This window comes from Belonocnema kinseyi, chromosome 8 (genome assembly GCF_010883055.1).
Source record: "Belonocnema kinseyi isolate 2016_QV_RU_SX_M_011 chromosome 8, B_treatae_v1, whole genome shotgun sequence".
NCBI classification, from domain to species: domain Eukaryota; kingdom Metazoa; phylum Arthropoda; class Insecta; order Hymenoptera; family Cynipidae; genus Belonocnema; species Belonocnema kinseyi.
In genome coordinates, this window is record NC_046664.1 from 65,226,691 (window position 1) to 65,243,307 (window position 16,617).

The 16,617-nt window shown below is 29.5% G+C and overlaps 1 protein-coding gene across 4 annotated transcripts in view; it reads left to right on the forward strand.

Annotated features, from left to right (window-relative positions):
* Positions 1 to 16,086, forward strand: part of LOC117178803 (synaptic vesicle glycoprotein 2B-like) — a 20,584-nt gene extending 4,498 nt beyond the window's left edge. For 3 of the 4 annotated variants that reach the window (XM_033370285.1, XM_033370286.1, XM_033370287.1), the window contains exons 3-12: positions 2,550 to 2,697; positions 3,889 to 4,069; positions 4,341 to 4,662; positions 5,776 to 5,934; positions 6,715 to 6,803; positions 6,924 to 7,088; positions 7,179 to 7,298; positions 7,399 to 7,619; positions 10,720 to 10,882; positions 14,020 to 16,086. In XM_033370285.1, coding sequence (XP_033226176.1) covers positions 2,550 to 2,697; positions 3,889 to 4,069; positions 4,341 to 4,662; positions 5,776 to 5,934; positions 6,715 to 6,803; positions 6,924 to 7,088; positions 7,179 to 7,298; positions 7,399 to 7,619; positions 10,720 to 10,882; positions 14,020 to 14,200 — 1,749 coding nt within the window. In that variant the 3' untranslated portion in view covers positions 14,201 to 16,086. The remainder of the gene's footprint in view (positions 1 to 2,549; positions 2,698 to 3,888; positions 4,070 to 4,340; positions 4,663 to 5,775; positions 5,935 to 6,714; positions 6,804 to 6,923; positions 7,089 to 7,178; positions 7,299 to 7,398; positions 7,620 to 10,719; positions 10,883 to 14,019) is intronic. The other variant, XM_033370288.1, reaches the window with a different exon arrangement.
* The last annotated feature ends 531 nt before the right edge of the window (positions 16,087 to 16,617 follow it).

A 16,617-nucleotide genomic window follows, 5' to 3' on the forward strand; every position in this document is an offset into this window, starting at 1 on the left:
ACATATATACACATATATATTAAAGTGATTAAAAAACGATTATTTTTTTATCTAAACACGCACACTAGACTATTTTGTAACTTTTTCGTCAACAAATTTTTCCAGAAAAAAATTTTAAATCGAAAATGCTTTATTAATTACTTATATTTATATTTTTTTGTTTGAAATGCTTGAAAATGCATGTATATAATTTTACACATGTCAAATTATCCCTTGTATATTACCATCTTTGTAAATGATTTAATGATAATGTTTCAACTTATTTTTAAGGGAAATAATTTTTCTTACCTACTTATTTCACAATTTTCCATTATAATTAACGTTTAAAATTTCATTTAGGGGCCGTGCATAAATTACGTAAACTTTTTTTCTGACATTTTAAACCGGGTCCCTGAGCCCCCCTCCCCCGTCCGCTGTCTCGCGTAACTTTTACCGTCTAAATTCTTTTCATAAATGTAGGGGTTATCCAAAAATTACTTAAGACATTTGTGGGCGAGGGGGGATTTGGTAAAATCTTACTGTTTCATATGAACCAGAAAAGTATTTCAACCAAATAGCTGAACTTTCCACCGAATAAGGTGAATTCTCAACAATGTAATACTTCGTATTTTAACTAAAGAAAGAATGGTTACATTTTCATTAGAAAAAAAACTAATTTTTAGCCCAAAAAAAAAGATTTTTCAATAAAATAGTTGAATTTTTAACATAAAGGATGAATTATCAACAAAAAATGTGATAGTTAATGTATTAACTGAAAAATATTTTTATTTCAAATTGAAACCAGTTTCATTTTTTACTTTAAAAAAATATTCACTAAAAAAAGTACTTCAACAAAATCCCTTAATTATTAACCAGACCCTTAAATTTTCAACTGAAAAGATTAATTTTCCACCAAAAAAAGACGAAGTTTTAACAAAATACATACATTTTCAGCCACACAGATGAATTTTCAACCAAGAAGATTAAATTTCTACTAGGAAACATTCATTTTCATTAAATTACTTAAATTTTCAACCAAATAGTTGAATTTTTTACCAGAAAAAACGGTTTTTTATCATAAATACAATAGCTACATTTTTATTGCAAAAAGTTAATTTCTAACAAAAAAAAACTAAATTTCTACGAAACAGATTTTCTACCAAATAACTGAACTATTGAACTATTTTGTTGATTTTTTTCAGTCAACAAGATGAGTTTTCTAAAAAAAAAAACATTTGAAATTCCAACCCAAAAATGTTAATTCACAACAAAAAGCTTTCTTGCCAACCAAATTGTGGAATTTCCAGTCAAATAAATTGATGTTGAAGAAAAAAGATTTTTCAACATAGTAGTTCAATTTCTAACTTAAAAAGATGAATTTTTAAGAAAATAGTTGCATTTTCAAGTAAAAAGATGGATTTTCTACAATAAAAAATAATTTTGAACGAAAAATAATTATTAATTAAACTGTTAAATTTTGAACTGAGAACATTAATTTTCCACCAAAAAGACGAATTTTTAACAGTATACAAAAAATTCTAACCAAATAGTTGAAGTTTCAACTAAAAAAGATCAATTTTCTACCAAAAATAGAATGGTTAAATTTCCAGCTAAAAAAATTTTTTCAACCAAAAAGATGGATTTTCAACGACAAAAAAAAACGAAATAGTTCATATATTTAGCAAAAAAGATTAAACTTTTAATTCTAGAATAATTTATTTTCATAAAATAAGAAGAGTTTTCAACAAACCAGTTTAATCCTATGCTCCACTAAACCATATTAGTTTTCAACGAAACCCTTTCATTTTTAACTTTTTTAAACAAAAACATGAAAAATTCTACTAAAAAAGACGATTTACACCAAATAATTGAAGTTCCAACTAAAAAAGATCAAATATCTACAAAAAATAGAATAATTAAATTTGCAACCAAAAAACAATGAATTTTCAATAATATAGTTAAATTTTCAACCAGAAAAATTAATTTTAAACTAAATTAAGTAATTTTTAATAAAGGCGTTTATACATATAAAAACTTCATAGGTGCATTCTCAAGCCATTGAGAAAAAAAATCAGTAAAAAAAGACAATACTCAAATTTTCAAAAAAGAAAAATTCAAAATCAGATATGATTTAAAATTCCTTTCTTTGTTTGTTGTATTTATTTTTTTTTTCTCTCAATCTCTAGAAAAATAATTTAACATACGATGTGCCCATTACAAAATGCAATAATTAAATGAAAAAACTTACTTATTATTGAATAATTTGAAACAAGTAAGAAAAAATTACTATAATTCCTAAAAACAAGCTAAAAAAGTTTCATTAAATTATTTACAATGGTGATAATATAAAAGAGGATAATTTTATATGTGTGAAGATTTAATAAATTATGATTGGACAATGAATACAAATCACGAAGAAGACTCAAAAGTAAAAATGCATATTTTTAATTTAACGTTCATTAAAAATTATCATTTCAAGAATTGACAATAAATACTGACTTTTTTATTTGTAATAAATAATTCCACAAGACTGGAAATTAATTACAGGATATTTTTTGCTTTACTTTCAGGCTGGCGTTGGCTACTTTCAACTTTTGGCTACACTTTACACCGGTTTGAGTCTTGCCGCCGACACAGTTGAATTTTTTGTTGTACCTTACATTCTTCCAAGTGCAGAAGTTGAACTCTGTATAGAAGATAGTGAAAAAGGATGGCTAGGTGTGTATTAATCCCCGAAAATAATTGAAGTTTGGCAATACAAAATAAAATAATCAACAAAATCAGAATTTTTCAGGAGAGCGTAAAAACATTCGGTAAAACCCAAATCACCATTTAAAACTAAAACAGATATCCTCTCCCTTGTTGAAGTGTTACTGAAATGAGTGCAAAAACTTTTGATCAGAAAAAAATTATCCAGTTTCGCGGAAATTAATTCACAAGTTCATAATCTCGAATCGACACAAATTTTGTATCTAAAAAAGTTATCCAATTCCGAGTAAATCGTCCAAGAATGTTGAGGATAGAATTTTACAGGTTTTGTAAATAAACTTTCGGTAGCTATTAAAGATCGATTTTTTTGTTTACAAAAATAAACACTTTCTCCCGACATATAAGAATGCTGACTGAGAATACAAAATCTTTGATAAAAAAAGAAAGATTCTGTTCCGAGAAAATCAATATTGGATGTCTCAATATCACAGTAGTACAACAGACGTTTTTTTGCCGAAAAGCCGATGTAAATAAGAAAATAATATTTTTTTTTTAATAAACGATAATCATTTCAAGAAATTCCGATGTCTGAAGGAAAAAAATTATTACTGCGTTAAAATTGTAAATAAAATTTTAATTAATTAGAAATTAATTAGAAAATGCACACATATTTGATTTTCAAAGAATGTTAGTTATGTAGTTCTGTACTGCCATCCTTTAGTGACATATTTCGTTTTTTATATGCTTTTTCTATTGGTCGTTCTAACCATAATGATAATAATAGCATGTGATAATAATAAAACATAAATAAAATAATAAAATAGAAGTAAGAAATAATAATAATAATAGCAAGGAAGAAAAATTTACTTTGAAAATTTGAAACAGTAAAGTTGTAAATAGATTCTATTTGAAATTTCATCCTCAGTAATATTATTTTGATTCTTCAAATCATAGAAAAATTATTTTTTGAGGCATCTGATTTTTGGCACAACAACTACCTTCAAGAAACATCTGCAATTAAAATAATCTTTAGAAATGGTTATTTCCACATTTATGTCTGGCAGTTTTAAATTTTGATTACAAATTTCTAAATGTTTACAATTTATGCAAAAAAATAATTTTTGAAATAACGGGAAAAATCAATTATAGCAAATAAAAATGAATAAATAAGTTCCTATTAAACGCAAAAAATTTTCCTAGGAAACATCACACTCTTGGGTCTCGCCCTGGGAGGACTTTGCTGGGGAGGCTTAGGAGATCGTCTTGGAAGACGAAGAGCCTTAATATCAGCGATGTCGGTACATTCAATTTTCAGTGGCGTTGCTACCTTCATGCCAACTTATGGGACTTTCATGACTGCTAGACTTTGCTCTGCCATTGGGTATACATCCTAAACTTTCTTTGCTCAAGTATTTAATTCAGGAGACCAAGACTCAGTGAATATAAACTAGAGTCCTTGATTCTATCTCAAGCTAAATTAGCTTTGATTACAATCAAAGAGATGCATATTTTTTGTGAAAATAAAGTTGATGGATTTATTTTAACTTTTATTGATGCCATGTTTAATAATTTTATAATATCTGGTTTCTTGAATTCCAAAAATGGAAGCGAACTTTCTCCAAATTCCTTGTCTATAATGTAGAATTTTTCAGTGTTGGTGGAGCATTGCCCCTGGCATTCGCATATGTGGCTGAATGTTGCCCTAGGTCAAGCAGAGGTCGATGGGTAGGAGCACTTGTATGTGCAGGGGCACTCGGTGGAGTTTACGCAGCTTTACTAGCTATGGCGATAGTCCCAACCACTGGAGACATGATCGTTCTGGAAAATAAGGAACACTTTAGTGCCTGGCATCGTTTCCTTTTGCTTTGTTGTTTACCTGCCCTCAGCTCCACCATAGGTCTCATATTTTTGCCCGAGAGCCCGAGATATCTCGTCGAAGCTGGTCGTGATGTTGAAGCTATGATGGTCTACCAGGTATGTGCATATTTTAAAAATCGTAACCTCAGAATGAAAAGAGTCCATCTTGAATTTTGACAAATTTATAGGAGACCTTGGTGGAAATAATGTATATCAATATGGATTTTTAATACATTTTGCTAACTAATATCGCTTTAGGATTGAGTTTTCTGCTTCTGTACTCTCGGAAAAATGTATTACAAAAAACTAAGATCTGCTCGAAAAATGTAGAAAATTATAGATTCGGGGATCTACATTTTTAAAGAAAAAAAAACGACAAATTAGTACTGAATTTTCAAGTTGTACATTAAAAAAATTTGAACACATAATTTTAATTATATATGGAAGATTTTCAAATATATGTATTTCAATTTCTATATCCCTTGATGTTTATTCGATGTTGCTAGAAAATTTTTATCATAATAAAGGTACGTGATTTTCTAAACAAAAACTACAAGATGGGGTTGAAAATGTTCATACTAAATTGTATTTTTTACAATTGTGTGTAGAAAATTGAAATATTCGAAGAAAAGCAATAAAAAACTACAAATAGATTTAGCAAGTTGTACCTTTTCGTTATTTATTGTAAAAATTCGTAATTTTCTGCAAAAACCTGGATGTAGAAAACAATTAAACACTAAAATTTTAATTCGGAGTCGTAGATTTTTCTGATTTCTCGTTGAAAATTGTATTTATTCATAATTCCGTGTAGAAATTTAGAATTTTGTAAGAAAAATTTCAAACGTTTAGAGTCCTGAATTGACCTATTTTTTCGTAGAAAATTGTATTTGTTAATAATTAAATTTAGAAATTTGTTAATTTCTAAAAAAAATTGCATTTTTTTGTATATTTTCATCATTTTTCTGAGAAAATTTTTATTTTTCAGGAAAAATTGTAAAATTATTCATTAAAAATCTTAATTTTCCATAAAAATTTGTAGTTTTCTATGTAAAATTATTACAGAATCTGCCATTTACTACAATCATCTACGAACACGTTTTCATAGAACGTTTTAGTGTCTCGTAAATCTTTTTTCCATCTGGAGAGGCTATTAAATTCTCGTATTTATATCTTTTTACTTATTTAGATATTTATAGAAATAAAGGATGTAAAAAAGATGTTATTTTCCAGAGGATATACAAGAAAAATGACAGAAAAAAAGGAGCAGGTGGGGCTCAATATCAACTTTCAGAACTGGAACTTCCCAATAAAAGACCTCGCACTTTAGCACCGCCCTCTCCACCCAACAACACAAGTGTTTTGGGCGATATTACGTACTCAATCGAAATGGTATTTTAAAATTTTGATGATTTTGAAATTTTAATTTAAATACGATATTCAATATTTGTTGTGTCTATTTACAAAATTATTTTAACATCGAAATGAAATTTACTTTCTTATTAGCCATTTTATCCACCAAAATCGAAACAAACAAATTCACAAATAAAAATTACACTATCAACTACCTTCTTTCCGGCTCATTAGAGACAAATATATAACAAAAGAAGAAAGGAGCCAACTTGTATCGAAGCCAATTTAGAGTTTCTCATCAGAGGTTATTTATAAGAAAACTGCTGATATAAACTGTAGAAACTTATACTAATTAAAATTCACGTATTACTTCAAAATAAAAAAAATATAGATTAATACAAAAAGTTACTTAGTCTAATTTTCCATTTTTGGTATAAAATTAATTTACACATTTAATACGTTATTATAGAAAATAAATATTTAAACAATTTTAACATAAAAGGCCCTAATGGATGATTTATTACGTACTTAATTAATAGTACATAAAATTGTACATATATTTTGTATGAGGCATCTTCTCCTGAGTGTCATTTTTGTTTGTTGAATATTTCCTTTATCTCTCTCTTTTCTTTTGATATTCCTGTAACAATCCTGTAAAGAGGTAGTTGGAAATTTAATTTCGATTTGTGTTCTAATTTTAGCGCATAAAATGGTTGATAAGAAATTAGATTTCATTTCGATCTTGAAAGATATTTAATATTTGTCATAAATACTAAAGTTATTATGAATAATTATAATTATCGAACTTTCATTTGATAGTTTTGGAATTCGTTCCTTGAGCTTTTTTCTTCTCCGCATCTGCGGGCGACTGTTGTACTTCTAGTCATTTGGTCAGCCACTGCTTTTGGGTAAGTTTTTTTTTTAAATTCAATTTTGATCTTACCTAGAAGTCATATTGATTTTGTTTCTAATTTATGCTTGATATTTTATTCAATTTCCTGTATATTTGTTTATAATTTTGTACTTAGACTCTATGGAGTAATGGTGTGGTGTCCAGAATACCTGAAACTTCTAAGAGCAATAGAGTATGAGTCTCACACCGAAGTCTTGCAGGGCCAAGAACTCACAAACATCACTTTTACCGGTTCTTTGGAAAACCAGAAATATAAAGACTCGAAGTTTTTTAACTGCAAGTATGCAGAAATTGACCTTTCTTTAAACACTTTCTTCATTTTTCAGCTTTAGGCGAATTTTATCTCACGAAAATTGATCTTTTATTTCAGATTTAATAAAATGATATTCAGTCACGTTGATTTTGACAATTGCACCTTCCAGGCTGTATTCTTTAACGGTATAAAATCTAGCAAGACGCATTTTACAGACAGTATTATCGAAAATTCCAAGTAAGTCTTGTGTTTTTGCGAAAATTTATATGCTGTATTTGCAGAATTGACATAATGAATTATGAACTGACTTTTCACGAAAAGGTTTATCTTCTTATAGATTTGTAGACACAGATCTCTCGGCGCAGGTTTTTGTGAGATGTAAATTAGAAAATAATAGTCAACTAAGTTTAACTAGTCCCTGTCCAACGTTGGATTTGGATTATAATATTTACATCGAGGAGGCTCTTTATGGCCATCTCGTGGGACAAATTATGTTTGTCATATCTGCAGCTTTTTCTGGATTTATCCTAACTAATTTGCAGAGACCAAAGATGATTGGTGAGTAAGAGATCATTTTTCAACAGTTAAAGGGTGGCACAGGAAAAAAAAGGTAAAGAAACAACATTTTCAGGAGAACAAAAGAATGCTCTCAACAATCGAATTATTTCATTAAAAAAAAGATTAAGTACTTTGGATGGTTTCTGGACCTTTATATTTTTAATAAGAAATGCAAACAGAGAACCAGAATTCTGGTCTGAGACAATTGAAAAGTTCAACAGTGAAAAATTAATTTTAGATAATTTGTATCCTGAGATAAAATTATATTTTCCAATGGGAATTTATAAATTTTACTATATTTTGTGGAATGGAAACCTTTTGTTTGATAATATTTTTTCTGAAATGAAAAGTAGTGACTACCTCCAAAAAAAATTTCCTATTTAAAAAATGCGAAATAAGTGATTTTGTTTATAGCAATTGCTTCTAACATGAACCATTGTTGAGATTTAAAAAAATGATTCCAGAAAAAGAGAAATGTTCTATTTTAAAAAATGGCAAAAAAGTGATTTCGGTTATTTTTTATTAATTCTACATAATTCAACGACGAAATTAGTCTAAATAATGCATTCAAACAACGGAAATGCAGCAAATTTCATTTTTAGTTAATAACTTGTTTATAACAATTAAAGAAACTGAAATATTCTATCTATCTATCCAAAAATTTATTAAAACCTTTTTTTGCCAATTTTCAACGTCTGCCCCATGTAAGAAGTCAGTAGTAATTAAAATAATAAGAAATAAAATTAAAATAATATGGAACATGCGATATAGGAACTGTACGCACCTCGAAACTTATAACGTATAAAAAGCTGTGTCAACTATTTGTAGTAAAAAAATATTCATCAAAAACTTGATTTTTTTACATTTTTTGAATTGCTAGCGCATTTTACATTTTTCCAGAATTGAAACGGAAACTTGACCTAAAACGACGTAAACATTTTAATGAATGATTGAGAGCGTAAGCAAAGCTAATGAAATGTAATAAAAAACAAGAGTATACAATTTTCGCAAAACTTTGTTAAATCACTTAAGTTTAATTTTTAACAGCAGTTTAGAAAAACGAAATAATTGACTAAAAGTTCGAGATATTTTTACGTTATATTTAATCTGTCATCAAAACTGGAAAACACATGAAAATCTGTTGAATTTTATCAAATCTTTGAAATTACCTTGCAATATTTGGAAATCTCTTCCAATTTTTGAAATCCTTTGACATCCTTTAAGTCTTGTGAATAAATTCTTTGCTATTTTATGAAAATATTATAAAATTTCTCGACAGTTTTTTATCGCTTGCAATTTTTTGAAGCTCCTCAAAATTACTTGGAATCTTTTAAAATACTTCAAAAACTTTGAATCCTATGCAATTGATTGAAATTTCTTGGAAACTTTTAAAATATCCTATAATTTTTCAAATTCTGTAAAATATGTCAAATGAAATATTGAAAATCTCTCCAAATCCTTAAAATGCTCTGAAATGTCTAAATTCTTGTAAATAAATTCTTTGACATTTTATTAAAATCTTATCAAAGCCCTTAAGATCCGTTGGGAATACCTTAGAATGTTTGGGAATATCATAAGATTATATAGGTCCTATAAAATCCTTTCCAATCTTCCCACATTCTAGGAAACTCTTTAAAATTACATTCCATTTTTATTAGTCCCGTAAAATCCATATGAATTCCTTTAAATTTTTTATATATCTTGTAAATTCTTTTGGAATTCTTCTAAGTGTTTTAAATAATTTCAAACCTTTTAAAATCTCTTGAATTTTTTTAAAGCTTTTAGAAATTCCTTGGAATCTTTTACAATGCCCTAAAATATTTAATACTCTTTGAAATTTCTTCACATCTCTTCAAATTCTGAAAATCTATGGACATTTTCTGTAATCTTTCAAAATGTCCTAAAATCTTCAAATCTTTGAAATCCTTTGACACCCTTCAATTCTTATAATTAAATTCTTTGAAATTTCATTAAAATACTACAAAATCCCGCGAAATTACATAAAATTTGATGCTATTCTTTGAAATGTCTTAAAGTATTCGAAATTCGATGAAATCCTTTGAGATCCTGGACAATTTACTAAAATAAGTTAAAATTCCTTAAAATTGTTTGAAATCCTCTGAAATACATTGGAATTATTTCGAATATCTTACCCTGGCTGGATAAACTTAATAAAATTTAAATGATTCCTACAAGGTTGATTTTTTCAAAATATTAGGGAACAGTATGGGTTTACTTCATTCCCTTGTCACAAATCGTAACATTTAGGATGGCTCCTGATGGAAATTTTCTTTCATCGAGAGTAAAGAGTATTGCCAATATCGGCTGATTTTTAAGCCTATTTTTTGAACCTCGTCAGTGACCTGGGGAAAAAATATAAAAATATGTTATAGGTATCAAGTTAATCGTTATTAAAAACCAAAATGATCATCGCTTTTCGTTCTTAGAAAATTACAAAAGATTACCCCTATTTAGGGTTTGAGAAGGCACCATACAAATTTAAAAACAACTATAAAATCATTTTTCACATCAAACCCTCATCAATCAAGAAAAGACGTGGTTTTACCTTTGAAAGGGTTATTTAATCGAAAAAATACAGTGAAAAATGATTTTATAATTAGTGTTATTTCCTATTTTTAAATGTTCTTGGGGGTCTTCTGAACCCCTAAATAGGGGTAATTGAACAAAATTTAAAAACGAAAAGCGATGCTCATTTTGGTTTTCAATTACAAGTAATTTGATACCGGTATCATTTATTTTTATTTTTTCCCCATGTCGCTAGAGAGGTCCAAAAAATAGAGTAACTTTGACGTCACTTTTTACTAGTTCTATGTTTTTTAAAGAAATATCAATAAATACAACAATTTGTGTAATACAAATATCGAAAATGATGTTTTTAGAGCATTTTCAACTTAAATATTTAATTAACGATTTTTTTTAAATTTCTTTGACTCGACAGACCTTTTTAAATTGTTAAGCTAATAAAGCGTGTTTTGAAAAGTTGGGACTTACATTGTTATGTAGTGCAACCCTTCAGAATCATTTTGATAATGTTTGAAAGAATCACGAGGAAGTATCAAACAATCAAATTTTCTTTCAGGTATCTCGTTATTTCTTTCTTCCATCGTTGCACTTAGCTTGATTCTGACCGACACAAGCAGAACTGCTGTTCTGAGCTTCGAAGGCGGGTTTATCGCCATTTTTGCAGTTGCTTGGACGTCTTTAATTCTCGCCACAGTTGAGAGTTACCCCATACATTTAAGGTATTTGAATTTTTTTAATTACTATAACCCTATAAAAGACAAGTTACACCGCCTCTCCTCATTTTTACGGTTTCATAGCATCGGGCAGAAATCCTTATAGTTTCGAACGCGTGTCCGTCTGTCCGTCGTACTTCTTTCCAAGGAGGGGAAGTTCATGAAATGAGCTAAGGGGCGGATGGAGAATGGGGGAAGGGGTGGCAGAGAGAATGAGGAGAAGGAAGTAGAGGAAATTACGGGAAGGATTGTAGGTGAAAATAAGGGTTGAAAAGTAGGGGAAGTGAGGGGTGGCGAAGTAGGGGAAATTGGGAGGGGAAGTAGAAGAAGCGTGGTGAAGTGAGGGGTGGAAAATAAGAGGAAATAAGGTAAAATGGGAGAAGGGAAGTAAGGAAAATTAAGGGAGCGAAAGGGAAGTACGGGGACTTGATGTGAGTAGAATTTGGTAGAAGTAGTGGAAGTGGATGTAGGTGAACAGGGTGGGGAAGTAAGAGTGAAGTAGGAAAGGGAAGTATTGGCCGAGTAAGGAAAGTAGAGGAGGGGGTGTGTTAGCTGTTGAAGCGGGAGGAGGGGGGAATAGAGAGGAAGATGTTGTGGTAGACAGGGTTCTGTAAGTAGGAGGGAGTTTTGTACGACTTAATTAACGTCTTCATAGGCTACGAAACTCTTTTTTGTAGGTGAGCGGCATCTACGCTATTTTTTTGTATAGAATTCCTGAAAATAAAACCAAGAATCCAACGACCAAATTTAGACAACCACCATAAAATGGTCCTATTATAATATTAAAAAATATCCTCATTTAAAAAAAAACTGGACTTTGCTTTCAACATGCTAAGTTAGATTTTTTTATCTTTTTACTTTCGGTATGTTGTTGATACCTTATTAAGTGTTCCTATGGCAAAGTTGCAGATGGTTGTCGATGCTTTTAATAGTTTGCATCCAAAACTTCAATTTATCCATGAAATAGAAAAAATAATAAAATCAGTTTTTTGGACATAGAAGTAACTAAAGGTCAGGATGGTAGTATTGTTACTTACTGTTACGGGGAAAGCACATATTTAGGTAGAATTTTGTATTTATTTTCTGCTCATCCTTTTCAAAACAAAATTGCAGTAATCAAAAACTTAGTTGACAGAGCTCTAGGTTTGTCCCATGATTCATTTTACAAAATAAGTTTGAATATTGTTAGGAATATCCTGTTTCTAAATCATATTCCACAAGAATTTTAAGATGAATCACGTCAGACAAACTGGCAGACTTCTTATACGAGGGTGGAGGAAAACAAAAGTATTGTTCGTTTGGGACGTTCTTGCCAGACATACAAAGGAATGTGTTGATGTTGACCATAAGTTTGACGGGAAAATTTTGGAATTTACATAGTGAAAATAATGAGAGAAAGAAGGAATTTATGGAAATGTTTCACATTAAAGAACAAAATGAGTTATCTATTCATTTAGTCCGTGGATACCACACTCCATCTGCGCATACGTGTTTACCACACTTGTGCGATTTGGGATTTCTCACTTTTAAATTTTAATAACTTCTGCATAAATAAACTAAATGCAACTTACAATATATATTTCTTGGTCTAAAAGTTACTCAGGAATGCAATGATGATCAAAATAATTCAAATGAACATTTTATAAATAGTAAAAAAGAACAAAATTAAAGGAACCTTTTTTAAATGTCACAATGCAGTATGAGTTGCTCTTTAATAAATTGATCATCTGATTCCTACTCAATATTTTCAATGTCGGAGGCAATAAGTTCGTTCTCAGCTCCTTCCGAGTCGCTGCCATCATTTTCATCTTCATCAGAAGGACCGTCTAGTGTTCGCACACCCACTCGGCTGCTGCGCAAATTATAAACAGAAGTTGGTGTACCAGCTATTCTGAAAGAGAAAAAAAATGAAAACTAGTTTTTACTAATTTTATGTATTACCAATATTTATAATTTTGTACAATGATTGAAACTTAAGAACCTCAAACTTTATAAAAATTTCAATAAAAAAATCGATAATTTAGAAAATTTATATAATTAACACGTAGGTATGATTTTTGATAAATTTATATCAAAAATTAAAAATGCTATGTAAAATTACTTACCTCTAGAGGAAATATAGTCGAAAAAACGACCATCAGGCAAAATTCAATTTTTTTCAAAGCACCCACTTTACAGCCTAGGAAACCACACTTGTGCAAATTTGCACCAAGCCCAACTTTCGAAGTGAACCTCATGAACAGTAAGAGGCGAATGAATCTGGGCCCTACGTGGCATGAATCAGTACCTGATGGACATGTTTAACGTTGGGGGAGAGACTCTTATACCTACCGTGTGACAAGGGACACATATGTAAAAATTTTGCTGGTGCATATTTGCACAAGTGTGGTGACCACGGGTTAAAAACTGATTTGGACAAATTAAACAAAAGTTATGGGGTTAAATCAGTATATAATTTTTGAATATTTTTATTTTTTGAGCAGTCTCGTTCTTTTCTTGAGGAGTTCCGCTATTTAAGTATTCCTAAACATAAAATCACTTTTGGGCTTGAGAAGTTTCCAGATTTCCTACTCAATTTCGACTCATTTGTCTTTTTGGATAACTGTGTCATCAATAAAAACGGATTAATATTTGAAGAGTGTTAGTTATCTTTTTCACAAGTACCAGTTTAATTTTTTGTTCTTTATTCTAAAGTGAGATTAAACCTATGTTAATATCAAAGACAGGGAGCATCGTTGTGTCGTTGATGTTCCTATCTGATCAAATTTTTCTTACATTGATAAGGGTGCTGTATGAGTACCAAAATGTTGATATCATGTTCTTTTATTGTGATTTGATAATAATAAAAATATTAAAAAAACAAAAGAAATAAAATAAGAGAAGGAAGGAGATTTGGCTGGTTGCTTTGTCACTTTTCTGTCCTCTCTTTTTATTTTGGTCCAGAGATTTTTTTAAAGCAGGATACATTTTTAATTAAAATAGATGTATTTTATACTGATTGTTCAAATTTATTCGTTGGATTTTTGGTTTTATTTTCAGGAATTCTATACTTTAACTTGATAATTGGACGTTGAATAGGATTTTAAATTTGATTTGAATCTAATTTAAATTTCTTAAATTTTAATATTTTTGCTTATTCACAGATGTACAGGATTTGGTTTAATGGCAGCTGCAATACGAATATCAGGTTTAATAGGCACGGCGACGTACCAATCGCTTGTAGGCGCACCGCTGATCGTACCTGCACTACTGACTGCGGTGGCTTTACTTTTAGGTAGTATCGCCACCTTTAAATTGCCACAAACTCACTCAGTCTTCTTATAAACAAAGGAAATCACAAGAAAGTCTTGAAATTGAAAGTTTCAAGAGTACAAAGGAAGCTCCTTTTGCTGGATTCTCCGAGTAAAAGGAGGCAGTGCTCAATTAAGTGTCGAAGGTAACATTTTTCACAATCGAATTCACAACCGATTAAAAGTCAGAGAGTAGGTATTTGTAAAGGACTGAAGAAATGGAAAAAGAATCTGCTCTTTTCCCTTATTTCGTCAAAACGTGATCTAAAGTGAGAGAATTTTTGAAAGGGAACAAAGTTGCCTTTTGGAAATTTTTTCAAGCGCACAGGTTGTTCTCATAGTCTGAAATTTATGAAGAGGATAAGCAAGCTTTGTAAAATAGAAAGTAAGCAGTCATATCGCTAACCTAATCGAGCTCGAGATCCTTATTTTTAAAAAGTATCTTCGCCCATTTGTCACATTTTTTTATTGATCTCTTTCTAAAGGCAACAGCTCGATTAGTTACCGAAATAAGTTGGAGAGTAAGAAGATAGGAAAAATTTAAGTTCCCAATGAGCCAATCGTGAAATTCCGGGATCTATTTTGTCCCGCGACAGTGCAAATTGTAAAGAGGCTAAAGGAGATTTAGATATTTTTAAGTTTATTTTAGTACATATCAATATTGGTTGCGAAATGCGAAAATTTTCAAGCGAATTTGAGTCTATCGTGAGTTTTGGGAATTCCAGAGTTGAGTTCTCAACGATTTCTAGATCTCGTAATGGTCAATTCTACAAGTAACTCAATTATCTAGGTTTTGCGGATCAAGCAAGTCTCCTAAGGATTGATTTCGATCATTAGTATAATTTTTGCTTTACGGAATAATCACTCGTATATTGTTTACATTTAAAATTTTAATTAAGCTAAGGCTCAGTAGAAAACATAATAGACTGGCATAATAGATACAGAGACATATCCGATGAAATTTTCTTCCTTCGGTAAATATCGTATCTTGTAGTTGTTTTCCCCAAATAACGTAGCATTTAGATAAACAGCACTAACGCAGAAACTCGGAGATTAATCATGTATAATTCTTATTGCCTTCTTATGTGAAAACTCTTCGCCTTTGTCTATTATCGAGTCATGATTCTGTCCTTGAAATTTGTATCGATTCTCGTATTTATTCCAAAGAACAAGAGACAGAGTATTCACATCGCAAAGTTTACAATCAAAGTTACTCGATCTCAGCTTCATTTGAAAATTGCATCATTATAATTATTTAATTAACATCGCACGTGCCAAGAATTTCTTAAGCACTGGGGTAGAAACGTAGAGCCTCGAGTTTGGATTCTAATTATTTTCTTCGCTTTTTGATTCTTTATTATCTGAAAGTTTGAAGTGTTCAACTTTAGAAACCAGCAATTTGCAATTTGAAGTCGGTAAATTTTTTATTTCATCATTTTAAATTGTGTATCTGCTTTTTAGAGCGTTCAAAATTTAATAATATAAAAACTAAAGAATTATTCAAACATTTTCCAAATTGGCCAGTCTCAAACAAAAAGCCTTAAAAACTAAGATTTTCGGATTCGATCCTCGAAAATTTAGGATGACGAATCTTGTCTTGAAAGTATTCAAAATTAAACCATTTTTAATTTAATCTGTAGTTTTATAGTTAAACCGTTTGAAATAGAGAAAAATAAAAACTGTAAACTTAAAAATAAACATATTTTTGGAATTAAAACTATTTTGAAAGTCAAATATTCGATATTATATAACTTTTAATTATAAAATTTATTACTAAACAATTTTAATTTTGAATGAATGAATTCGAAATAATTTCAAGTGTGAACTTTAAATGCCGTTTAAGTTCAAATTGGAATCCTTTGAAAATAAAGAATAAATCAATTTTATATATAAATTCAAGAAAAATGCAACCTTCTTAATATATTTTTAAAGTATTGCATTTTTTCTTATTTCCACTCAAAAATATCAAATTCGATGTGTGCATTTTTTTGGGAAAATATGTACGACCATCTAATTAAATTTATAAAAATAATAATGTAAAAATTCAAGTTAAAAAAATCGAATCAAAATAATGATTCTAATAATTTCAGCATTTTCACTCAGTACTATTCAATATTTCAAAATTTTTAATAAAAAAATTTTGGATATCAGTTTCTATCGGTGTGAAAAAAGGTAAAAATAATATGATTTTACTTCAACTGCATCTAAAAATATTAATATATTTTTTAATGTGGAGGCTTTAAAATCAAAGATTTAAATAGAAAAGTGTAATTTATAAATGTGTGCATTTTTTTAAATAAAAAAAGTACTCAAAATTTAAGGCTCTAGGATTTATCTGAATTTCTGTATTCACAAATCCAAAAAGGCTATTTCCCGCAAAATTTTCTCGCTCGCAATCATCACATAAAAAAAACACAAAATATTTTTGTACAAGAGAAAGAATAAAAATAA